Source organism: Agelaius phoeniceus, chromosome 3 (assembly GCF_051311805.1).
Source record: "Agelaius phoeniceus isolate bAgePho1 chromosome 3, bAgePho1.hap1, whole genome shotgun sequence".
NCBI lineage: Eukaryota > Metazoa > Chordata > Aves > Passeriformes > Icteridae > Agelaius > Agelaius phoeniceus.
Genome location: NC_135267.1, coordinates 42,208,601 through 42,234,381, shown reverse-complemented (window position 1 = coordinate 42,234,381; position 25,781 = coordinate 42,208,601). Strand labels below are relative to the sequence as shown.

The window sequence follows — 25,781 nt, the reverse complement described above, 5'->3', positions numbered from 1 at the left end:
TGATGTGTTGCAAATGGCATGAAAAAGGAAGAGGTAACATCAACAAAGCAGAAGGGATGTTGAAAATAAGTATATGCCAGTGAAGTGCTACCAGCTACAGTTGCTTTGTGTTAAACTATGCCAGACAATTATCTGTGAGCTGGCACTTTATTTTTCCTGGGCCAATACAACCCCCCCTGAATTCAGGGGAAGGACTCCCTTCTGCAGTAGGCTCATGCCTTTTGAATGAGACCTGTCTGCCAAAACTCCCCCAAGGAATATATGAAGTAGAATTCATGGCTCTGATATAACTTGTGTTTACTGGTTAGAAATTTAGCTTGATCCATCGAACTCCTTCATCATGCAGTACCAGCAAAGCACTTAAACTCATGCTAAATCCATACCCATGGGTAAACTCTAGACATTTGTCTTAGAATAAGTTTTTTTTTTTCTGAAAATGACATTTACAAAGCTGGTAATTTATTTAGGGTTTATTTATTATGTGACTGAAGGGGACACTGGTTTTAATTCCTATGATCAGCTACATGTAGCTACTCTAGCATCCACTTTGCTGCTGCTCCTTGTCATGAAGATGTCCACCAGCACTCAGTAATTCTATAATGTGACAATACTGACAAGGAGAAAATTCCTACAGAATCTTCATGGATCTGAGAAGGAAATGGGGGCTTTTCTTAAGCAAACATAGTGGCACAAGAGATTGCTTTCTGCTTAGTGCAAAGGCCAGGTCTATTTAAAGCAAGCTTTAAAAGAATGGATTCTGTTTATGAGTACAAAGTGGTATAAAGTCCACCTTTCTTATGAATCAAAGCCACTCCAGTTGAAGAATGTTCACCTTTTTCAAAGAATGGGTGATCCAGATGTTGAATTTCATGAGGCTTCCTCAGTAAAGAATCAGCCCTAGGTCCCAGTCCTGAAGGGCACTTAAACTGACCTCCATGTAGCTACTCCTAGGCTAGACCCCTGTCTAGCAAAGCAGGGTAATCCCACAGAGCTCAGGCAGGAACCACAGAGTGGAGATGCTGAATTGCTGCAGACAGTGTCCATCCTGGCCATTCCTTATGGACTGAGCACCACCTACAGCAGACCCTTCTGTGTCCCTCTTGCAGACACTTCCCATAACCAAAGTCTGGATGCTGGCAGAACTCCCAGCATCACAGCCATCTGCCACAGAATGAGAGCTTAAGCTGGAGATGAATTTTTCTACCTAAGGGACAGTTCTATCATTTGAAGATGGTGGGAGTAGTTCCAAAGTAACTTCAGGCAGGATTAAGCCTGTGGACATTTCAGTTTTCCATCACATATGCCACTTCATCTGCACATGCTTCATCACACAAAGTAAATGAATGTTTTTCACACTCCGCAACAAAGCATCTATTGTTTGCAAAGCACCTGGGTATAATTGTTGAATAACTTTTTATTTTTGCCTTTAGCCTCTACTCTGCTTTCTCAAACACAGCTGACTGATTTTCTTGTATAGTCCTGCTCTTTCTGCAACTGTAGTACCAAGCAGATTGGAGAAGCCCATCCATAACAATTGCAGCTGTTTCTGCCTCTTCATGTCCATCATGGTTATACATTAACTGCTATGTTTGCATTCTAAATTCAAGTGTAAACTTAAGCAGACCCCAAAGTCAATGTTTATATCTTTTAAACCTCTAAACATCAACATTTTATCTAATGTGTCTGTGCATGTGTGGAAGCACATGTTCCTGCATTAGTCATCCTTGATACAAAGCAGTTCCTTCTGTTTGATGTTTTAAACAATAAGTTATACGATATTTCCAAGATTGCTGTTGGCAATAATTACCGGTAGAAAATATGTTTTCCTCATAGGAAATTACAGTGCTGTTTGGTATTATTAGTTCTTACCACTGTTTTCTGACTCCTTTAGAGGAATGACAGAGATTGCTTCCTCAAGAGCAAAGGATAAACTGGAAATGAAACTAATGTTACACTTCACTGAAGAACCTTACAGTAAGACAGGCAACTTACCAGGAAGAAAATGTGATCAGATAGTAGTATATTTCTTGAGGTAAACTTATTTTCAAAAATTAGTCAACTATTTGCAGGTTATTTTGATACAAATGCAGCATTTAAGAGCTGTATTGCAGCATGTCAAAGTTCAGATAAACTGCACAGCACATGAAAATCACAGACTCGCAGAGTGGTTTGTTTTGGAAAGGACTTTAAAGATGATCCTTGCCATGGGCAGGGACACTTTCCATTAGAAAAGGCTGCTCAAAGCCCCATCCAACCTGTCCTTGAACACTTCCAGGGATGGGGCACCCACAGCTTCCCTGGGCAACCCATTCCAGTGTCTCAGCACCCTCAGAGTAATAAATGTGTTCCTAATATCTAATCTAAACTTGCTCTCTGTTGATTTAAAGCCATTCCATCTTGTCCTATTACTCCACACCCTTGTAAATCCCTGTCAGCTCTTGTATAGACCCATTAGGTATTGGAAGGTGCCATAAGGTCTCCCAGAGCCTTTGTTCCTCCAGCCTGAACAGTCGCAACTCTCATGGGAGAGTCTTTGGCCATAATCATCCCATTGAAGTCAGATTATTTTATTCTTGTACCCTCTGCATGAAGTCCCTTGGAAGGACAAGAAAAACTCTGTGTGCATATCTGCAACTCGATGTTCAGCAGTAGCAATTTAGAAATAAACTGTAAAATCTGTGGAGCAGAAATGTTATTTTTCCTGATAGCCTAAGTAGCCTCTGTGATGCTGAAGCCAACTTGACTGGGGCTTTTTGCACTCCCATGTAGTATAACTCTTTCTTAGATGCAAAAAAAAAAGAAAAAAAGATCGAGTCAGGCACGCAGGACTCTTTCCTTTGGTTACAATTACTGGAAAATTATCAATTTAATTTTATATTGTCCAATTTACCTTTACAGAGGCCAGGAGTGGGAATTTAAAGTTGTCAATGTGCATATTTTAAAATATTTCTGAAGCATTTTGTAATAACAGATTATTGTGAAATTATCCTGCTGTGAGGCAGATTTGCTAAGGGAGGCATTAATTAAATGTTCTGGAAGAAAGAGACTGAGAATTTGTGGAGGTTTTGTGGAAGTCTCTTGTGTGACAGAAGAAAGCATCACTTCAGGCTTTTCCATGTCAGTATTGCCAGCACCTGACAAAAGACGTCCCCAGTCTCTGCATGGTCCTTAGCCAACACAAACAACAGTCTGATGTAATAGCAGTAATAGAAATTAAATGGCAAATGGTAAAATAGCAGATTCATTCTGTGAAAAAAACCTGACAGTAAATGATGGTTTTGTAAGGCAGAGCATCAGAAGTGTCCAGGGAAGCTGTAGTGTCAATATGGGAAAGAAAGATGTATGGAAACAAACTGTAGAGAGTGAGAGACTAATGACAGGGTAATGAGGTTACTTGGTTTTCACAGGGCATAAGACTTGGCTATTAAAATCACTCTGCTTCCTCAAAAGAATATTTTAAAGTATGCATAGTGGTTGAAGCACTTTCAATCAGACCAGTGTCATGGGAGCTTTGGCTTCCTTAGCCATGAAAAGGTGATTAACATTGAAACATTTAGTAAAGGATGCTTGATGATGAATTCAAGGGAGAAGATAAAAAATCCCTCTGTATTATCACTGTGAGCAAATTTGTGCTCATGAATGATGTGAAATTATGGTAAAGAAAGAAAATCGTAAGGGAGAAAAGGACTACTGGAAGGTGGTAGATGTGGCAGGTGATGTGCAGGTCATGTAAATTTCTAAAGTTTGGAAAATAAAATCACATTGCCAACCTTTAAAAATCATCAAAATTATTAGTTAATTGTCTTAACAGACACAGGTGGGAGAACTGACAGAGCTGGAATATAAATATGAAGGGACCTAACACTCTTGGGAAAGAAGAGCAGGGAGAAAGGAGGAGGATGTGCTTGTCTTAGCATCCACATATTAAAGACAAGAGACCTGTTGAATATTACATTCACCAGAGCATGACAGATGGAATTAAGGGACTTCTAAGAAAATTTGGAGCTATCCAAAGTGCAATATGTAATATGGTTGATGGTTGTAGAGTAGGGAGTCCACAACATACACTGTTCAGCTACTTCTCACAGTGCATTGCTTTACCTATATATTTATATATATAAAATATATATATATCTATATAAAAATATATATTTAATAGAGCAGAAAAAGAAATTGGCAGACAATATATGCAGTTTGATACAGAGGATGATGCCTCATTTGAAGATGAGGCAGATTGGCTTCATATTTTCACAAAAGGGTCACACCTGTGCTAGAACAGAAATGCTTAACACATTTACAACATAAAGCTCTATTCACTCACTAATCTCCTTAAATCCTGCCATAGTCAGTGGAGAAATAGGTAACACTTGTCTAATCTGTCTAAGTCAGTACTTAAGGATGAGATGAACCATGTACTTTCGTCTGACTGTGAAGAAAGAAAAATTAAGCTTTAGATACCCACATTTAATCAGGTGAATCCTATGACAGGCATAAAATAGAGTTGTTTAGACTGAACAGGAGACAAATGAAGAACATAGAAAGAGTTTTCAAGTAAAGGGCAGTAATTTAACTTACATGTCCATGGTAGATGAGGTAATATATAATGGAGTACATTGCAACAAAAGTGATTCAGGTTAGATTTTAGTTAATGATATGAGCAGAATTCTAGATGGGATTTCCTATGAAGATAATGAAACTTTCATCATGTGTGCTTCCTAATGACAGGACGCATAAGTACCTGCTGAAAATAACATAGTACCATTGATTCATCTTAAGAAAAAGACACCAATGGAGATCCCTTCCAGCCCTGTAATGTCAGACACACTGATTAAATAGACAAGAGTAGCATTGAGGATTTCAGAACCCTTAATGAGGGACAGTTTACCTTAGAGGAACCAAGCAAAACAGGTGAACAGATGCAACATAGAATGATTGAGGAAACCCAAATAAAGGTAAAGCATGCCTAATGTCAGACATTAGTTAAAAGCAAATATGAAAGTTCATAATGTGACTGAATTTGGGTATGTTTTTAACCTTCTCCAGTTAGCATTCTCCAGCTATTCAGACTCAGTTGAGTTAGCACTGCCATGCATTGTCCCCATAAGCAGTTTGTGTGGGGGAAGAATCTAATTCTGTGGAAACAAGCCATTCTATTCCACTTGGCCTCAGGGTCTCAGAATAGTTTCTGGCTCCACTTCATACACTGGTGCAGATACAGCCTACATTTGTACCTGCAAAAGCAACAACAGTTTGGTTGTTGAAAACAGACTGTGGAAGTTTGACTTCACAATTGTCAAAGCAGAAGCTGGAAAGGTGCATTTTGTGTTGGCAGAAGGGTAAAACAGACTAGGAAAGGCTTTTTACTAAGCTGTTGATCAGTGAAGGGACAAAGGACTATCCAAACAAAGCCAATGTGGAAATATGTGCTTTACAGCCTGGCCTTTATGGAACAATTTAGTAGATTTTTCTGTAACCAGTGAGTACTTGATGAAGGTACAATGAAAGGCACTATAATTTTCCAAACCATCAGGCCATGTTTGGGAGAACTATGCTATGCACTGCATTTAAGAACAAACCTATAAGGCTCTAATGTCAATGAAGGGCAAACTAATAAAGAGCTTTGCTCAGATTTCTGTGTAAGAAATGTGGAATAGCTAAGTAAATTGTAGCCACTCTTCAGTTTTTTATTTCAAGTCTAGTAGAACTGATGCTCAGTACTTGTAATAATACACTAAACAAGAATGTTGTTTTTTTAATAAATAGTGACAAATATTGCTGAAAAATTAGCTCAAAATTGGATGAATATAAACACCATCATACTGAGATATACTGTTGACTTACACAGGAAATAATAGCTGGAAATGAGGTCCAAAGTCCATTTTGCCTGGTCTCATTTCCAACAATAGTCAGAACAAAATGCTTCCAATAAATAGGCAAAAATTCTGCATTAGAAAGGTCTGCCAGTTAGTAAAGGCATTGTTCTTTGAGGTAAAGGCTTAAAGACCTGAGGCATTTGTAGTTACAGTATGCAGCTCTAAATTATAGTATGTTAAGAGAATTCTAAATATTTCTTGACTTCCAGTGTCTTTGTCCTCTCTTGCTAATTTCTTGGCCCTGAGAGGTTCTTACTGTAATGGGCTGATGTAAAGTTGCTTTCCTTTCACATGTTTTTCTACTTTTTAATATTCTTTTATATTACAAATGATTTGCAAAATATTTTTTAATAACTCAAGAGTTCTCTTCTGGGCCTGGTTGCACATCAGGTTTGTGGCTTTTAATCAATAGTGAGCTGTCTTTCATTAAAAGACAACGTCAAACACAAGGGAGGACAGAGACCAGATGCAAAATATTGTTTCACTGAAGAATAAATGAATTAACTGAGTGACATTCAACCTGGAAAAATAAAACTAATGGAATCCGTAAGAATTTTTTTTAAATATCTAAAGCATAGGTTCTCTATACATAGGGAACAGAATCAAGGGAGCCAGAAGTAGTGAGTGAGTGAGCGTGGCCAGGAAGGGCCATTAAACTTGTTGTGCTGCAGAGTCTCAGAATACCCTGCAGAAGTACTGAGAATACCCACAGCCTGCACCACAGTCACAAGGGGATCACTGATCTCTTACAAACCCCTTCAGTTCTTTAGTCATTCCTTGGTGAAAAAAAGACAGTATCTTAGTATGTATGACCTTCACAAAACAGTGTAAGGTGTCTCTCCACTCTCTGTATTCATCTGCTTGAGGGGTTGGTTGATCTGAGTAGTGGCACCAGCTTTGCATTTTGTAAGCATCATGAAGGCAGGGCCATGCTTTTCTTTTCCTCTGAATTTGTCCACTCTAGAAACTGTTACAGTATGTTCTTCCAAGGTTGATGCTGCTGAAACTGTACTATCTGGACCTTGAAATAAAAATTTGGCTTTGTGTTTCTCCTTGTATCCATTGCAGAGCATAGCTCCTACTAACTTATAAAATAGAACAATGTGTAGGACTTAATAAATTTACACCTACAGCCACAATCTTGTTGATAGAGTCAACATAATCTAAAGCCAGCAGCAGTGGGGAAATGAAGTGAGCTCGGGTAACCCTTTGTAGTCTTATGTTTGTCTGATGAACAAGCTATTAAAGAATGTGTGTGTGCGTCCATTAAGTTGTCTAGATTGGGGCTATCTTCACAACCACTCATTTTTGTTGGAAAAGGAACTATTTTGATGATTTCCTGAAAACTATTAGCCAATGAAGTTGAAAAGGATTTTTTTCCTTTGTTATTGTCCCTTGTTTCATTAGTATGGCATCTCTTTCTGTCTATTCTTTCAATCACTTTAAATTCATTTCCGTAGCCCAGCAAAGAACACAGTATCATTTTTATGTAATTAATATACAGGAAAATTTATATTTATGTATAAATTATATGATTTATACATAAATAATATTTAAATAATAAAATAATACTTAAGTAATTAATATACAGAGCAAACCAAACAGAATGAGCTCTAGTCACAGCACTACAACACACTGCTATTTTTAAATTAATCTAGGGCATGTATATCTCTGAAAATTTATCAGGATTAAGTCAGAAATACATAACCTTTTGTATTTTATGGATATGTGCACTGTGTTTAAGTAATTTTTTTCAAGAGTTCTTTCCATAAAACATAGTTCCAGATCATCTCGAATTTTCTCAGGCAACAGAGTGTGACCCCTCAGTTTTTAGTGTGAGTTTATGATTAATTTAGCCCTAATCTAATCTTTTGTTTGCAAATAAGCAAGCAAATCTTCTTTGGATATTGAATAATCAAGCAAGAATTTTAAAGACTTGAGGAAAAACACATATTTCTGTCCAAGTACAGGAAATCTCTGTATTGCTTCAAAAATCAAGTATAAAGTTTATCTGTCCTGAGTAAGAAATGTGTGCAATTTGCACAACTTCCCAAGTTCTAGCATAGATCTCTTGATATCCAGAGAGTCAGCAGATGAGAAATTAGTTTTGACTATTGTTCTAAAATCTTTAGAAAACAATGATAATAATTCTAGGCATGCATTTCTTAAAAATCAGGAAGTTGTCTATCTCACACATGGTTTGCTTGGCTACACTGTGGCTGTATCAATGTGTTTGAAGTTTAGCTCAATAGATATAGGTATCCATCTAATGACTGGCTGCTTGAATTGGAGATTAAAGAACCCGAAGCATTGAAAAGCTTGATTGATTTCAGTCATTATTGTTTGTGAAAACTAATAATTTAGCTGAAGGATATTAAGTCCTTGCTGTGACACTTTGGGTTAAAGAGCTACCAATGATATAAAGCACTCTATTCTTTTCTGGATCCTTGATTTGAGTCCAATCAGGGTTCCTCTATCACAAAACCCCAACAAATAAATCAAACACATTTTGGCACAGTTTGTCGTCTCTGCTTAGCAAATGTATGAGACTGAACTGACACTGATCCTTAATCACCTTTAATCCATGGAGAGGGAATGATCCTACCAGGGCAGGAAAAAGGTCACTGGCAGGATCATGGGGAGAAGCTAAGTTGGCAGTAAATTTCATAAGCCTGACCTGGGAATAAATGAGGAGCTTCATTTTCAAAGTAATCTGTGTATATAAAAGATCTGCAAAAGTTACAGCATTTTAAGGTATTTATGTGTTAAAAACACAATAAATATGGTGTTTGTCTGTTTAAACTTTGATTCACTTTTAAGCTCTTAGGCCTAATTGTTTATAATAGTTAATTAACACTAGCTTTTTTTGTTACTAAATCTTGGTAACCTGGTTGTGAATTACAAGGGGTATCAGCAGCTTGAGATGGAGTAGAACATGATAAAAACTTTGGAGTTCTACAGCTGTCACCAGGTACCTTGGCCAGTTTCTGTAGGTTTGCAACCACATTTTTTTGTTTGTTTTGTTAGAAATAAACCATATGAAGGAATATTTACAAAGGCCATGATACTGGAAAAATTCATGTTATAAGCTTCGGTTTCTGTGCTTTGGATTTTCCCACTGACTCATACTGACTCATTATGCATCAGTCCAGTATATGCAAAAGTACACATTTGAAGGAATGGGATTATGCCATGAAAATTAAGAACAAATCCCACTCAAATTTGCTTTAGACTGTTAAACCAGATCAACATATTGAATAAGCAAAAAGATGTTAACAGGGAAAGCTAAAGAACTTCTATATTTCTTTTCCTAGAAATCCTTGACTGGTTCAAAGCCAAATTGTTAGGAACCTGTTTCCTAGATAGGAATTGAGAGTGCAGGGGCACTGGACTTTTGCCTTCCATGCAAAGGATAAGAAAAAATAATTTTTGTTCCTTTCTTCTAAACTTTTTTCAGGAGAGAACTGCAGTTTATGTATCCTCAGCGGGTAGGGAGATGGCTTCATAAGTCACATCCCTGCAAGACAGGATTTAGCATTTAACTCCAGCCTTGATACTGCAAACCATCCTTGCCCATTGAGGACCTTTCAATCCCCTGTGTGTGTCTGTGACTGGAGTTGTGGAGCACTCACACTTGTGTCTGTGAGAACACCCTCACTAAGCCAGTTCAGAGAAAGATTTTAAGTTCAAAAAGCACAGTTTTCTCACAGAGGCATGTTTTGACTTTGGGTACTTTCAGACTAACCTTCGGCTCTGTTTTTGAGGTTTTCTTCATCAGATAGCTGTGAAGATTTTGTTACTTGATCACTGTAAAAAGCAACGTTCAAGGTAGTGGTGAGCAATAATAAGGGAATATGATGAAATTGGCTCTGTAAATTTCATTATTGATAAAGAAATATATTTTTCAAGGACTAATTATTAGACATTTTTACACAGTGTTTTTCACTTGCAAGTATTTTTAAGACAGTCTACAAAACACACTTCATTGTCATAGCAGCCTGAAACGTGTTTTTAAAATGAGAAAACTGAGACATAGAGATTTTTTAATTTGTACTGGGTCTCAGAGGATTTCAGTGATAGTTCACAAAAATTCCAGGCCTCTTGACCTTTCATCCCACAGTCTTATCTTTCACTTGTAATGATTTTTCAGAATACTAATTTCAGTCTTCTTTTACTTTTACTGAACCCTGGATATTTCTCTCTTTGGTGACGGTGCTGGATGCCAAACAGATGGAAGCTACACACTCACCCTAGCCCAGGATGGACACTGAGGTCTCAGCTCCAGCAGAGCTTCCACACAGCCCATTAAGTGCATTTCCTACAGTTGTATTTTGAGCCACAGTTCTGCAGGTTGCTGGATGTGCTTTATTTTTGTGCAGTGAATGGTTCTGCAGGCTTGGGTGAAACAGCTTTCACACAGGAAGTTCAGCGTGTGGGCTCTACATTGCATTTTATATTCTACTTGAAATCATGACAATAAAACCCAATAAATATTTTTCCAGGACTCATGGTAATAATTCTGGGATTCTAGAGATTTCCTGCTAAAGCAAGCATTGGCACAGGTTGGAAATCTTTCCAGAGTCAGTAACACCAGGTAGCAAACACTGTGCAGGTGATCTCACAGGACAACCTTCCTCTTCAAACCCAGTGACAGATTTCAGATGCTATTCATTTTTTAAGTGTCAGCACCTGGTTGTGCCCAGTTCACAACCTGATTTTCAGAACTGCTGAAAAGCTCAAAGTTACAGTCCTTGAGAGCTTTTTTAGATGGCTTTCTAATTGCACACAAAAGAGGTAAGTTCTGAGTTATTTCCTTAGAAAAAGCCGTTTGGTATTCATGAAATAAGGAAACAGAACAAGTTTTTTTTTGAAAAGGAAAGAACTAAATATTCAAAAAATGCCAAGGTTAGCAGAGTGTAGTATTAGGAAATAGCAGAGAGATTTCTCCCTGAACTTGTGACTTAGCTTTTGAGAAAAATAGCTTTTTTGAAGAAGCCTGATTGACATTCCATAGCAGCCAGAGAGAAGGTTACTGTTCTTGCTTTATAATGGTATAGCTTTAAATATAGCTTTCCCCAAACATTAAACATCTTACAGTAATGTGGATTAGAGGGAAGCAGTGGATTTAGGATATTTTGACTTTAATAAAAATATTTGCAGTGTTCCCATTATGTTTTAAAAAAGTTTGGGAAATATGACATACCTGACAGCACCTACTAGACAGATGTATGACTGCCTGGAAAATGAGATTCAGGAAGATTTTTGAAACTAGAAAGATATATCTAGTAGGGTTTTGTGACAGACTTATCTTCATTCCTTTAGTATTTAGTAGCTGTTCCCTATGTGACCAGCAGAACACAGTGTGTGTGTTTGCTGAGGTTGCAGAAAGCACCATACTAGAATAGGCTGCAGATGTGCTGGAGAGGGACAGGATCAAAGTGACCTTCATAAGCTAAGACAGGTGCTGGGGAGCAAGGAGAGGACAGTGCTGTCATTCCTTAGGGAGCCAAGTTGTTGTCTGTGTAAATTTCTTACAAGGGTGGTAAATTACTGGTTAAGGAATAGTTCCACAAGAAAATATAATGGGAATATTGTGTGTCACAAGTTCATGTGTGTTAATGTGTTGTAAAATGAAGCATGATTCTCATACATATGAAGAGATACAAGGGCTGAAAGAGCTGCAGCTCTGTTGTTGAAGAGAGAGAGATTCACTGGCATGAGCTGAAATTCAGCATCAGTAAAATTCAAGAGAGAGATGAGCCACTGGTCATATCTATGGGAAACCAAGAAAAAATAGTAGCAGATGTAGAGAATGGTATCTAAAAGGTGAGGTTGATGTAAGTATAAGGTATCTGGCCTTTGTAGAGATTTGCCCTAAAATTAATTTTATTAACTGTGTTTACAATTAGAGGAGCTCAGGGCAACACACTTAAAGTGAATGCGTCAAATATGTGTACAGATCAGTTTCCTGTGGCAGCAAGGTTCATAATTAATTGCATATGACATTAAAAAGTATTTCCTTTTATTGTTTTGTATTTAAATGTTTTGTGCTCTAAGAGAGGGAAGACCAGTGTGTCATAAAGTAACACAAATGTGATGGCAACAGATGTTTATTGTACTTCTTTGATTGTTTTGCCCACCATTGTCAGTTTTGCAGTGTCCCTCAGGGGTTGTGGCTGTCAGCATACAGAGTAAATGGTTCTTCAGGTGTGGTCACATGGTGTAGTGGTACTGCAGAATTCCATAGTGGTACTGCAGAATTCTGCATCATCTTCCTCCTACTGTTTAAGAAACTTGGTCTATGGTCTGATTGGACTTTTGAGTTAATGTGGACAGTGAGCACCAGTCATCTTGGCGATCTCTGGATTCTGATTGCATTCTTTGCATTGATTATAAGCTTGTAATGGAAAAAACACTGGTTTTTTTTTCTGCATGTATCTTGATTTCTTTAATTTGAACTTCATTACTGCATTGATTTTTTTTCTCTCTTCTCATTGGCTCTGTCTCATTCTCACTGCCTGTTCCTCACAACCTAACATCATGTCCTGAGTAAATGCTGTCAATAAAGGACTTATCTCTTTACCAGATGATTAAGAAATCAGGTACCCATTTGCTTTTAATATCGACCTGGACTAGAATCTTTGGCCAGGATTCATTCCACTTCAATTTAGTAATTAATTAATTCAGTAATTAATTCAGATTAAGGTCTAAAGGTTTTATCCCTGAAAATAGAGTCATCTTGAAAAGTGATTTAATCCATAGCAGAAATTATTAATTTGCCAGGTATGTTCAGTAATTATTTAGAGATTTTAAAACAAAACTTCAAATTTTATTAATTTATTAGGATTTAATTACATTTTATTATTATAAATTTATTATTTTTAAAATTGTGATGACTCTAGACCTTCTTTATTGTTATGAAGACCAGATTATCTAAGCCTATTTTTTTATTTGCTTCCAAACTCCTTATCATATTACAGCCTTTCATTTTATAGATGTTTAATTCCAGCCAAAGTTTGTTGTGTCATATGTGAGAGAGTTTTTTAAAGACCTGTAATTTTTGTAATCTAGTTATTCATATTTCAGAATTTAAAGATCAGTAAAATCCTATTTTCCTTTGTAAAATCAGTAGCAATTAGATGTATTTTCTACTCCCAAAGCCATAGAACAGGGTGATTCTTGTGTAGCAAGCTGTGTTACTAACTCAGCAATTCTCAATTTGGAGTTCTTTCAAACCCTAAATATACCTTCTAGCCCTGTTGTATTTCGTGTTCTCTCCCCACTGTTTCTTCTTCTCGATATCTCACTACTCAAAGAGAAATTGTTATCACCAGCAAAAGAATATAGAGAGCAAAACCCTCCTGAATGTATTGAACAAGAAAGTTGGATGCCATAAAGGAAAGTCATTTATTTTCCAAACAGCATCATTATCTTCTTTAGCTGCTCCCTTAGCCTAAACAAATTCTGTTGTTGGCCTCTTGTTTCTGATATACCTAAGGAATATTTTATTGTTTATTTTTAAATCCTTTAATGTTTGTTCTTGGAAACCTACTTCTGCTCTTTGCAATTTCCTCTTACTTAACGCCTGCTGAAGTTTAAGTTCCTGTTTATTGGTTTCCCTAGGATCATGTTTCCAAAATTTGAAGGATTCCTGTTTGGTTGAAATAGACTCTTGAACCTTGCTGTTCATCCGGTTTAGCTTAATCCTGCCTTCCTGGTTCCCTTTCTTGCACAGTGCCCAAAACTTCAGAGACATTTCCTTTTGAAGTACTGCCCTTACTGCCTTTGCTGTCTTACAGTTTTACTTTTAGTATCTCTGTGACTCATCTCAGCTTACTACATGTGTGAATTTCACTTCAATTCTTACTATTTACTGAAAAAAAACACCCAACCCACCCAGAAGTATGAGCAGAGTGCACTGAGAACAGGAGGTAGGACAGAGGACCCGGGAAGATGGGAGAAGAGGAGCAGGACAGTACTTCTGTTCCCACTGTATGACTGAACTGGGGGTGGAGAGCTGCCTGCAGCGTTCCAGTAATGTTGAATCTGTCAGGTTCTGCCCTGAGGACCACTGCTATTGTCATCCCTGGCCTCCATCCACTGCAGGTACTGCAAGGTAATGCAGCAGCTCTGCCCATCTGCTATCTCCTGTGGCCTGCTAACAAGAATTGCATTTTGGGCTGAAAAGTAGAAGTCCTGACATAGTGAGATCCTACAGGGTGTTTGGTACAAGTCCTGTTGCCACAGATATCCTGCCAAATCCAGGCTATTGCACTTGGTGCTTTGTGAAATCCTCTAAATCCAGGGAGATAACTTGGTCACCTGAATAACCAGCACTTAGACTAGCAAGGGCTGCTCTCCACATCCTGCCTTCTGACACAGACCAGGGCTTTTGGCAAACAGCTTCAGTTACAGGTAATAGTTCTGAGCACTAAAGTCATAGAGTTACCACATTAGAAACAGAACTCAATCAGAAATTAACTGCATTCCTATGGAATTCCTCATTATGGACTTACAGAGTAGTTTGGATTGGAAAGGACCTTAAAGATCACCCAGTTCTAACTTCCCTGCTATGGGTAGGGACACCTTTCACTAGACTTGGTTGTTCAAAGCCCCATCCAACCTGGCCTTGAACACTTTCACAGATGGGGCATCCACAGCTTCTGAAGCAACCTGTGCCAGTGCCTCACAGTAAAGAATTTCTCCCTCACAGTAAAGAATTTCTTCCTAATATCCAATCTAAACTTGCTGTCTTGAGCTTAAGGCCATTCCCCCTTGTCCTATTACTCCATGCTCTTGTGAGAATTCCTACTCTGTTGCAGCCCCTTTGGATACTGGAAAGTGCTATAAATCTTCCCCAAATCCTTTTCTCATCCAGGCTGAACAGCCCCAACTCTCTCAGCCTGTCTTCACAGGAGAGGTGTTCCAGCCCTGTGGTCAGTTTAGTGACTCTCCTCTGGACATGTTCCAATTGTCTTTCTTATCTCTTGTTTAAGTTTTTCCTGGATGATTTTTGAAGATACATTTAAAGATGTGCATCCTTCTAAAAACAAGGAATTTAACCCATCAGTTTGAGGCTGAACTGAGAGGACAACAACCAGTGTCAGGATATGAACTTAGCAAAGCTGTAGATGCACAGATTTTGCCAGCTGCACCACAGGATTGGATGACTGGGTTGCTAGAAATGAAACTGCACAGCGACTCCTTTTCCCAGCAGAGTAGGGTGGGACCAGCAGATTTGTTGGATTGTCTATGACAACCCTTTCATCTTGTCAAGGAAAGAAGAACTTGCACAAGCTGCATTCAATGTTTAATTGAAGAAGGCAGAGCTCTGCAGGCCTGTAACTGAATTGCATCTGTTTTGGCTGGCTCAGAAGTAAATATTACTTTCTAGGATTTTTTTTATTCATTTGAAAGCACTGGCTTTGTCTGTTAACATTTGATCTCCAGTGGCATCACTCATCTCTCCAGTGGCATTCTGTTTCCTTAGAGCACTGCTGGAATTCGGCCAACTCCATGTTTTGGTCACCACCAAAGACCTGTGTGATTGCCACTTCCTCCCCTATCTCACAGTGTGAGAATGTTTTACTCCTGTTTCAAAGCAGCATCAAATCCAACACTCTCATTACCTACTTGTGCACAAAACTTAATTGGTTAGGATTTTTAAAATTATCAAAGTCTTTCAATTTTCTCCTCTTTTTCAGGAGAAGATTTAGTATCTTAAAATACTTTCAGTTATTTTGAGACCTAGAAATTGAAATGTTTTTTGATAATTTAGCCATGTTGGTTTTACCGGTGAGAAAGTAGAACCGGTGAGAAAGTAGAATATTGTCATTTATTCCCACATATAGGTTGTGAATGTCTCTGTGATCAGAGGTCAGGAGAGGCTTGGCCATTTTATTAGCCCAGTAAGCTAACTGGTCCAAAAAAGAGCTAAAAGAAGTGCTAATTCTTTGGCTAGCTTCACATTTCTTCAGTACAGCGTGATGATGACAGAAATGGATAGCCCTTATTAAAACACTCTCTCATATTCTGGAAACATAATGCATGGAGCAACTCCTGATTCTGCAGTTGAATACAAGGTTTTTTCTAGCAGCAGAATTCATAATCTGCAGTGCTTGTTCAAAGCCAGGCTTTGGACTGTATGATGAGCTTCTGTAGGGTCTGTTGTATGAGAAGTCAGGCTAGGTGGACAGTGTTATCCTTCTGTGTCAGAATGTTTAAATTGGGGAATATTTAGGCATCCAGAAAAACCAACCCAACTAAGCACTTTTCAGAAGTGCTTAGTTCCCATTGCTGTCTAACATATAAGGGACATGCCTGAACTCAAGACTTCATAAAATTAATTAGGTGTCCAAATGTTAGACTCAGTCATTTATGTCTCTAAAACAGTGTCTTGCAGATCAACTCAAAATAAATTGCACTAAGCTATTTTTAATACTTTACATTCCAGAGAGCTAAGACTTAGACATTTGGTGTCCAGTCCAGTCTTGATTGGACACGTGCCATCAATTTTATGAAGGACAACCACATATTTGTAGCTGCCATTGTTTTTTTTACTTTTTTGTGTTGAATGTTCGAATGACTTGCATAATGATATGTCAATATTTTAATCATCTACTGATTAATAATGCCTTGTAATGTATGTTTTGTATTTAAAATCCAGTCTTGAAAACCCTCCATATGGGATTTTCATGCTGACCTTTACTTTTCTAAAAGCATGTAATGAAAGCTATCATTAGAGTTCTTTCTCTGGTCAGGAGAGAAAGTCATCACCCTGGGCTGATCTAGAAGTCTGTAGGATAGATGGATTGAGATACAATTGAAAAATCCTTTCCCTCTTCATTAATTATGGAATTAATTAATAGGTGGTGAGTTAATTCAGTCTGTATGCCTTTTTAATTGTTAGGTGAGATAAACTCTTCTCTTTCTGCCCGTGGCATTATTTTCCATGGGATTGTCAAGACGATGACTGCTCGAGTTGTTCTGGTTTTTTGCAGAGTTGTGTATGTATTGTACTTTTTAACAGTTTTGCTATGTATTTACATTATTCCCTGTTTCTTTTTCTGTAGCCAACATCTTGTACATGGCAAGCCAAGAAATGATGAAGGTGGTGGAAAGAGACAGTACAACCATAAAGCAAAATTTAAAGAAGGTAACTGTTTAATCCTCAGTTTTCAAAGGAAGCCCACATGCATGAGGTGTTACACACAGTTATATTTATGCAAAACCATAATTTCAGCAGGCTTGATTCTGCTTTTTTGTGAGCGTCATTCCATTAAAGGGATCACTGATTCTTAAAACGCGTTGATCCACACCTTTGTAGATGTAGCATTCATCACTATCAGATGTACCAACCCATCTGGTTTGTTTTCCTTGCTGGAGGAGAAGCAGTCTGTGTTCTGGCTGGACATGAGGTGTGGCTCCCAGTGGGGCCTGTAGTTACCTGGGTTCTGATCACACAGGTGGGGTGTCAGTTATTATCATGGGATTCTCCTGGCTCAATCTTCATGGCTTCAGAATTGAACAGAGAGGAGTCAGCAAAATTATGGCTCCACCCTTTCACCCATTGGACTGTAACATAAGGGAAATTCCTCAGAGGCTGGAGCTACTACTCTACAGGTGAATTAATTCATTTCAGGGACCTTTCTCACACTGAGCTTTCTTGTCTGTATGGATTTATTGTTGAAAGAGATTCTGTAAAGTTCTTATCTGCACCAATCGCATTTTCCCAGTCATGGTTCAAGAGTTGGCACAGGCCAAGAACTGTTCTAATTGGAGTTCTGATGTGGTCACCCTGTGGTCACCATGTTTTGGAGGCTGAAATAATTTAAAATGTGACCGTGGTCAGACAATTCCAAATGGGTTATGAGCCAGAAAACTGTCACATTTAATAAACTTCTATTGTGATAGCCCCTGTGAAAGTAGATAATCAGGGTAACATTTTCTACTGTGTTCCTTTCCTTCTCTACAGTTTTCTGTATCATCCCTGTCTTTTTGCTGGAAGAATGATTCTAGCACTTTGCACTGGAAGAGATTTTCCTCAGAGAGGAGTTTTCTAGGACAGAGGTCCTAGATTTTTAGGACAGAGGTCCTAAAATTACTCCATGCCTTTTAAATAGAAACGGTATAAAGTTCATTTCATAAAACAGTCTTTCTTTTTGTGGCTGAAAATATTTATTTTTTAGTTAGTCCATTTGCCTTCTCTGCACTTTGAAAGGTATGTTCATACTTTAAAGGAGTTGAAGTAGCACACATTAACAGGGATCCATGCACTGTACCTGGCATGCCTGGGCTTTCTCATTTTTGTTGCAGAGCACTCAAAGTTCTGCACTTTGTGGGGAATCTCAGAGAAGAGACTGAAGGGCTCACCTTGCAGACTGCAAATACTCCCATTGTCTTTAAAAAGCTTTCCATGGGTTGATCCAAAGCCCAGTGAATTCAAGGAAAATGGTTGATTTTATTGACTGAATCACTCCTCTGAGTGTCAGGGAGCTGGAGGGTCTGCCTGTTCCCTGAAGGATGAGCCAAGGCTGACCCCACACAGGCAGGCAGTGCCCTCTCCAAGCAGGATGCAGTCCCACAGCACCTGAGCAGAGCACAGGAGCAGGGTCTATCAACTGACCCAGACAAGGCAAAGCAATGTAACAGGTCCAGCATCCCTCCAGAGAATCCAGTCAGGAGCAAAAGGGGACAGGGGCAGAGACAGGAGTGGAGACAAGGCTACAACGTGGGTCCAGAGTCTATCCAGGAGGGATTACCAAAGACATGGTAGAAGGGAGGCTGCAAGGTGGGAGCCATCCAGGTGTCAAGCTGTGTACAGTGTAGATCTGATGTTGGTCTGGGACACAGGGCCAGGGCTGGAGTCACTCCACAGCATAGCTTGGGACTAAAGAAGGACAGAGCTGGAGACCCGGGAGCCCTGCGCAGGAGGTGTGGGCTGGGGCCAGGCAGGGCTGGTGAGGCTGTCAGTGCCCTGAAGGGTGGGACTGCAGGTCCCTGTGCTGGCCAGGCTACAAAGAGTGCAGGAGCAGGACTCCAGGTGCTTGAGGAAATGTTTATCACTAGCACACGTGCTTGAAGTTAAGCAGGAATGCTTTGTTGGGTGGGACAGTGGTGGTGACAATCAGCTGCAGCTCCAGTGACTTCAGGTGGTCAATCAGATGCCTCACATTACAAAAATTCTGATTTCTTGTACTGAATGAAGGCCCACAGCTAACAGTAAAGTTTGCAGGTGTCCTAGTCTGCTCCATCTGTGCTTTTGTTGACTCTGTCAACCTAAGCGTGGCCTTGGCAGGCAGGAGCTGGTTTAAACCTGTGTTAACTTTCTTTTATTGATTTTTCTGTGTCCTCATACATGTGTGGCAAACATACTCAAGAAAACAAAAAGCTGAAGCAAGCTTGTAAAAGTTAGCTAACTGAAGAAAAAGCAAGTCTTAAAGTGAAGCTAAATGCTTCTCTTTTTTCATCTTCTAGTAATTTCTGGGAATGTAAGAATTAAGGGAAAAATTTTCAGTTGGCATCATGTTAAATTTGAAGAGTATTGACAATAAAAATGGGCTTAACTTATAAAGGTTGGAAGTTTATAAAAACAGGAACTATAGTCCAAGTTGCTATAGAACTGGCAAGCTGTTACTTCAAAAAATTTATACTGTTTAGTAGTCTCTGTGATCATATGGTAAAAGCCAATCTTAACACCTGACTTTGCCAGCTGCTGTGGAATAGAAAAGTTATTTCTGGATCTTATTTGCATTCTGTGATCTGAAAGAAGAGACACAAAATTATTCCAATCTTTCCATGTCCATGTTTAACTATAATTAATACTAGCTAGGGACCAGGAGAAATTTTATCACCAGACTGCAGATTCTTAGTGTAACAAAGTTAATTGCTTGGATTTATGTTGAAAGAATGGGGGCTGGAATATTGTTTGGATAGTTAAGTGAGGTTTTTCACTTAAACTCTTTTAAAGTCAGGACTTGTGCACATTAGATAGCAGTGGAACTGTATGAGGAGGATGGAGACCTGTCTTCTAACAAAGTAATATATGATAGAGCCTTTGAAATATTGTGTAAATCTATTTGTCCAGATCAAGCAGTACATGGATGTACAGGAGTTTGAGCTTCATATTGCAGTGACATGGGGGGTTGTGATAAACCAGAAAATCCAAACAAATAAGGTAAGGGATACTGATAAAAGATTTCCTCAGACCTGGAGGTTAATTATTAGCTGATCATGTCTAAGCTGAGCTACCTGTGTTCTTTCACTGTAATAACACCAACTCCCTTTCCTAACAGAAGCTGGAGGCAAAGATACTACTGAACTAGAGGAAGTTTATTGAATTCCTGCACAAAAGGAAGTGGGTGTAATTCCATGTTCTTAAAAGATGGATCAATGCTAGGCATCATGAAGCTTTTACAAACAGAATAAAAAAATTTAAAAGGCAGAGGAAAATGGATGTATTGGGCATTCACTAGCATGCCTGGAATGGACAATGATTTTTCCTTATAGAGATTATCTACAGAACTTAGCTTTTTAAGTTTGCATTGGGTCCTGTTTATTGCTCTCTTTTAAGACAGCCTTATTGAGTCTTTTTCTAAGCATATAAACCTGTTATAATAAATATAACCTTATATAAATCAAGAAGATAATTGCATGAAAGGGTAAAACTAGGTGCTTACAGAGGAACCCCTCTTAAAATAATCACCCCTCAGATTTTGTGTTTATTGAGAGATGTATCTGGCTCATTAGTCCATGTGTAATACACAATAGTCCTATTTTAAAATGTAGGATCTGCTCCAAAGCCCTTTTAAATCCATTGAAGAGCTTCCACAGGCTTCAGCAATTTTTGAATCAGTGAACTTTTGTAGTGGTTCATAATTTTTTAAGATCATAAACTATCTCCTCCAACTGCAAATCAGGATTCTTCTGGTTGACATGTTAGTCCAAAAACATTTATATGTTCCTTGAGCTTTTTGCCAGTGGTCTGGTGTAGCAGTTGCATAAGGAAAAAGACAGGAAACATCTGAAGTAGAGATACAAAGATGAAAAAACCCAACCTGTTGTCTGATAAGAAAGTTACAAACTGGAAATTTATCAACACATTAACCTATTTTCACTCAAACTGTGGAACTTTGTATTGTAGGTGGCTTATAGACCTTATAGATGATTAAGTGGGGAAGAAATACAGTTTTGAAAAAATTGAATTAATGAAGTCTATGTTTACTACTTTGTGCTTATTCCAATGGTGTATTTAGAATTTAAAGCAGTGCAAGTTTATATCACGCCAATGATACCGTAGATAATATGTTCTCCAGAAGTATCAACTAAACTGTGACATGCAGAGATTTAGAATAAAGGCTGAAGAATTAAGTATTTCCTCTCCACAGAGAAGTGCTAGGCTTTTCTTTTGCAAAACTGTCCTTGCTAGAGAATTTTTTTTAACTAAGCAACCAAGAACTATTTTGACCCCTGAAGCAACTGTTTTGATGTTGCCCAGTCTTTTTGTTTGAGTCTCTGTGGACATCCATGTGGGTTAGTAGTGATTCACAGTGACAGGAGCGTGATCTGAAGGTAGTGCTTAAAAAATTGTTACAAAATTTTTTACAAAAAATTGTTACAAATACTTTGCCTGCCCACAGCATGAGTGAGGTGCTTGCCTACATTTGTGAAAAACCTTTCAAACACTCTTTCTGAATAGGTGCAAAGTGTTCTCTCTAGCCAAGAACACCTCTTTTTTTGGCTGGTCTCACATCCTTTTTGGCTTGCACTCCCTGGAGGTGCAGAGTTGAAGCCAGGGAAGTTGCACATCTGCTTGGGGATTTTGGTGTCTGTGTCATTTAACCAGAAGAACCAGCTTTTCTTTGAAGTGCCCAGAATGCCTAATCAGGGATCAGCAGCTTCTCTCCTTGGTGGAAAAGGATCCCAGTGAGCATTTTAAAAAGTCAGTGTAGCACTATATACTTACCTGTGATGTTTAATTTACTCTGTAACTGAGTGCCTGTTACCATCATTTGTAATGTGTGGTATTCTAGTAAAGAAGTGATGACAAGAATTTCCAAAATGTTTGGGGTGGGTATAAGGTGTGTGCTGCACACAGTGAGCAAAGATAGCATCCTTTCCCCAGCCTTCTGAAGAATATTTAAAAGTTACCATCAACCCCTTACTACCCCTTTATTTCTTAGTTCTCCTTTGCAGTGCTTCCTACTGGGGAGCATTGCCTTTTACAGCCAGATTCTGATCCTGCTGGTGCAGGAGACATTTGACTTACATTAAGTCCTACTGAATGTAGACTATGTCAGGCTGATACTCAGAGGGAAAAACTGTTTGCAGTAAATACAGTTGGAAGAATCTGTCCCAGCAGTAGTATTGCTTAAATAGGGGTTTCAGGTCTGTTTGTTTTTATTTTTGTATTTATACAGACTTGACTTCTGAGATGTTCATGTTCCTGACACATCTAAATATATATCCTCAAAATGCTTTTAAGTCTTTAAAAGTAACATAGATAATATAAATAAGTTAATCACTCTGATTTGTTGATAAATCCTGTGCATCCTTTTTAAAAGCACAGTTTTACTTTGCATTGAGTTTCACCCATCATTATCTGTGAGAAAGTGGAAATAAAAGTGGTCTCTGTTGATCTCATGGGTCTTTGTGCAGAGCAGCCAGTAGTGTTGATAATAAACTGCAGCAGAGTTAGAGAAGCCCTTTTCCCTTTGCTGATTTACCAAGTCTCAGCATCGATAAAGGCATGAAAACTGTGTGAGAATACTTGAATATTCTTACTGGGGAGAGCCCTCAGACACCTGGAATCACATGCAAAATAGCCACTACATCAGGCCCTATCTAAGGGATTGCATCCTAATTTTTCTGATAGTAAAATGTTTCTTCACCTCCTTTCCAGACAGGGAAACTGTTTTGTTTTTTTTTATTTATGTTGGCTTAACAACACTGGCCACCATTATGTTAAATAAATTCAGCACAAGCACTTGAACTACCCATTACACCTTCACTGCAAGTCCTACAGGTGGGTATTTAAAAAGAGCATCAGGACCCCAGATTGTCAACTGCCTTTTCTCCAAACAGTCCAACTGAAAACATTGGGTTTCACACTGCTCTTGGAAAGCTGAGAAAACCCAGTTCTGATGAAACAAGCTGAGAAGCAAGTTCCCCAGGACCTTGCCATCAAACTGGCTGATCTCAACCATGGCAGCATCACGAGGGAAAGAGATGGTATCTCAGAGAACCATATCCCAAAGCATTTAGGGCTTCCTAAGGCAATGCCAGCTCTTTGAATTCCCAGAAGCCAAAGTACAACTGAAGCAAATTTTAAAAAAGTATGTCCCAAACCAGTCTGTTCCCCTATTCTTTTGGCAGGATAAGGTGGAGACACTTTCATAATTCCAGAGAAGCTAAGTAATTTTCTATAAACCTTGGTTGAAACTGAAATTAATTCTGGGATAATGCCTTTTAAACTAGTTTTCATCCAAGAACAAATAAAACTGGTTACTGTTGAGAGATGTCATCCAGAGAGAAGCTGCTGGAGCAGCCAGTGAATGCATGTGGGAGTAATACTGATAAAATGTGAATGTATCAGAGACAAGGATTTCAGCAAGGACACTGGGGCAGTCCTGCTGTTGCATATATGCCACTCCTTTATATCCACAGAGATCAGTCCTTCACTTTTGGCCATCAGCTGGAGTGGTGCCTGCCCATGTAATAAGATCCTAAATTTGTTATAACATGTACCAAATTCCAGAGAAATAAAAAAAATTCAATTAATATCTTTTAACTTTTTTTGGTTTTTTTCAGTGCTGGTCTTTGACAGTTACAGAAGAGGCAGAAAAGAAATCTCTCTGTAATTTGTACTTCTGTGAACTGTCATACATATTATAACAAGTGCCAATGGAGTCAACTGCAGGAAATCTTTATTATTTTCTTAGAAACTCTTTAAAATGTAAACATCCTGTTGATACAAATCTCAGATTCTTCTGATGTTTACTTAGCAGCTGCCATCATTGTGCAGTGTCAGAGTACAAATACCATATTACAGGGTATGAGGCTGACAGAACACTTTTTGGACTTGTGTTTTATTTTACAGAAGCTAAGGCTGAAAATACTTCTGAGCCATTTAATGATAAATCATCATCTAAGAATACTGCTGTTATTTTAAAGCTATTTGGAGTTTAGAAATTGCATAACTATTTCAAATGCAGCATTGAAATGGCTGGCAAAGACAGCCCACGTCCCCTTCACTGTGCCTTCAGGATCAGCAGATCCTGAAGGAGGACATGTTTTAGTCACTCATAGCAAGCAGGATATTGCATCAGGAATCATAAAGTCTTTGTCATGTCCAGTGGTAGGTGCCATTTCCCTTCTGAGTCAGGAATACCTGGAAGTCTCACCATTCAATATTGAAAAAGAATAAAAGATAATCCTCCCACCCTCATGGCAGAAAAGTTTAAAAAATGCAAATATTGGGAAGTTTAAGCCCACAGCAAAACCAGAAAGAACTTCCTATTTATTGTTTTGCAAATCTGTTTATTTTTAATCTAGTCTAATTATTTTGGGGGCCTGACTCATCATTTCTGAATGCTTAGATTGGCAGCAGCTTTCCATTGCTGGTGCAGTGGTTGTGCTGACTCAGGCTGTCTTTACAGCCATCCACCATCCACAGGAAAATATGCATTTTACAGATCCATGCAGGCCATATAGTGCATGCCAGTGTTCCCTACATTAATGGAGATCCCATGTGCCTCTGGTTACACATGGTTTGTTAATTATTCCTGCCTGCCTGCTGCAATAGCAAAGCTCCTGGTGTTAAAATTAAATGGGAAGATGGATTCTGGAAACTTTCATTTAAATATATCTAAAATTGTGCTGCTTAAATGTATTAGGAAAGAGGGGGACATTTTAAAATCTGTGTATTTCTTGTCTGTGTGTGACACAGGCAAAGAACAGATACATTTTGTTATTCAAAAGGAGATGGTCAATCTCATAAATGGCAGTCAAGTAGCTGTCAGGTTTCCTAGGCCCTGTACCAACATCTGGATCACTGAAAATTTACACCTTGGTTGCAGTCTTGCTCTTTCTCATAATCCAGTAATAAGGAAGAATTTGAAATTAAAAACCACTTCTGTTAAAGTTTTGGATGTGCAGGTGTGAGCACATGGGGAGAGTGCACACACCAACACCTGCGCATGAAATAAGCAGGCAAAATAACTGCACCATCAAGTTCCCCAAATCTTGTTTAAAAACTGTTCTTAGTTGATTATAACAGACCCAAACCTTACTTAGTTGCATGTATGACACACATCTGTCCTACCTTGACTGGTTCTGTTTCAGTCCAAAGGATTCTACAATGTCTGCAAAAGCTTGGGGAAAATGCACTGTTTTCTCATGGTAGCAATTCCTAGCTTGGAGAGGGAAGCTTCTCATTCCAGTGTAGAGGAGACAGATGCTGAGCTAGTGAAGAGGTAACTAGTGAGGGAGCAGTAAACAGAGAGGAGGAGGAGGCAGGAAGAACCAAAGGCTCTGTTTGTTTGGCCAAAGGCAAGCTTCTGGTGCTATAAGAGGTGATGGATTGGAACTACCCAAGCAAGGTCATTTTTCCTGAATATGTGATGGAAATTGGGATGCCTGGTACACATGTAAATGCCACAGTACAGTCACCTGTACATAAGATGTTTTTATGCTGAACTGAACCCAGCCCTGCTGACAGGAACAACTGCTACTCTGAGAGATGCTTGAGGAACAGTGCTGGGAGTAGAGGCTCTAGAAAAAACAACTAGGGTTGAAGTTGGGACTCAAAATGAGATGAAGGACCCAGGAGACTAAAATCTGGACTTTTCAGGGCAAGAATGGGGGACTAGAACTAGAAGCAGAAGTATTACCAATTGGAAATAATGACAT

General features: G+C 38.7%; 1 protein-coding gene across 1 annotated transcript in view; it reads left to right on the top strand.

Moving 5' to 3' along the window:
* LDAH (lipid droplet associated hydrolase) overlaps positions 1–25,781 on the top strand; it is a 117,081-nt gene that overhangs the window by 84,580 nt on the left and 6,720 nt on the right. Inside the window, exon 6 of the mRNA XM_054629501.2 lies at positions 16,946–17,028. Coding sequence (XP_054485476.1) covers positions 16,946–17,028 — 83 coding nt within the window. The remainder of the gene's footprint in view (positions 1–16,945; positions 17,029–25,781) is intronic.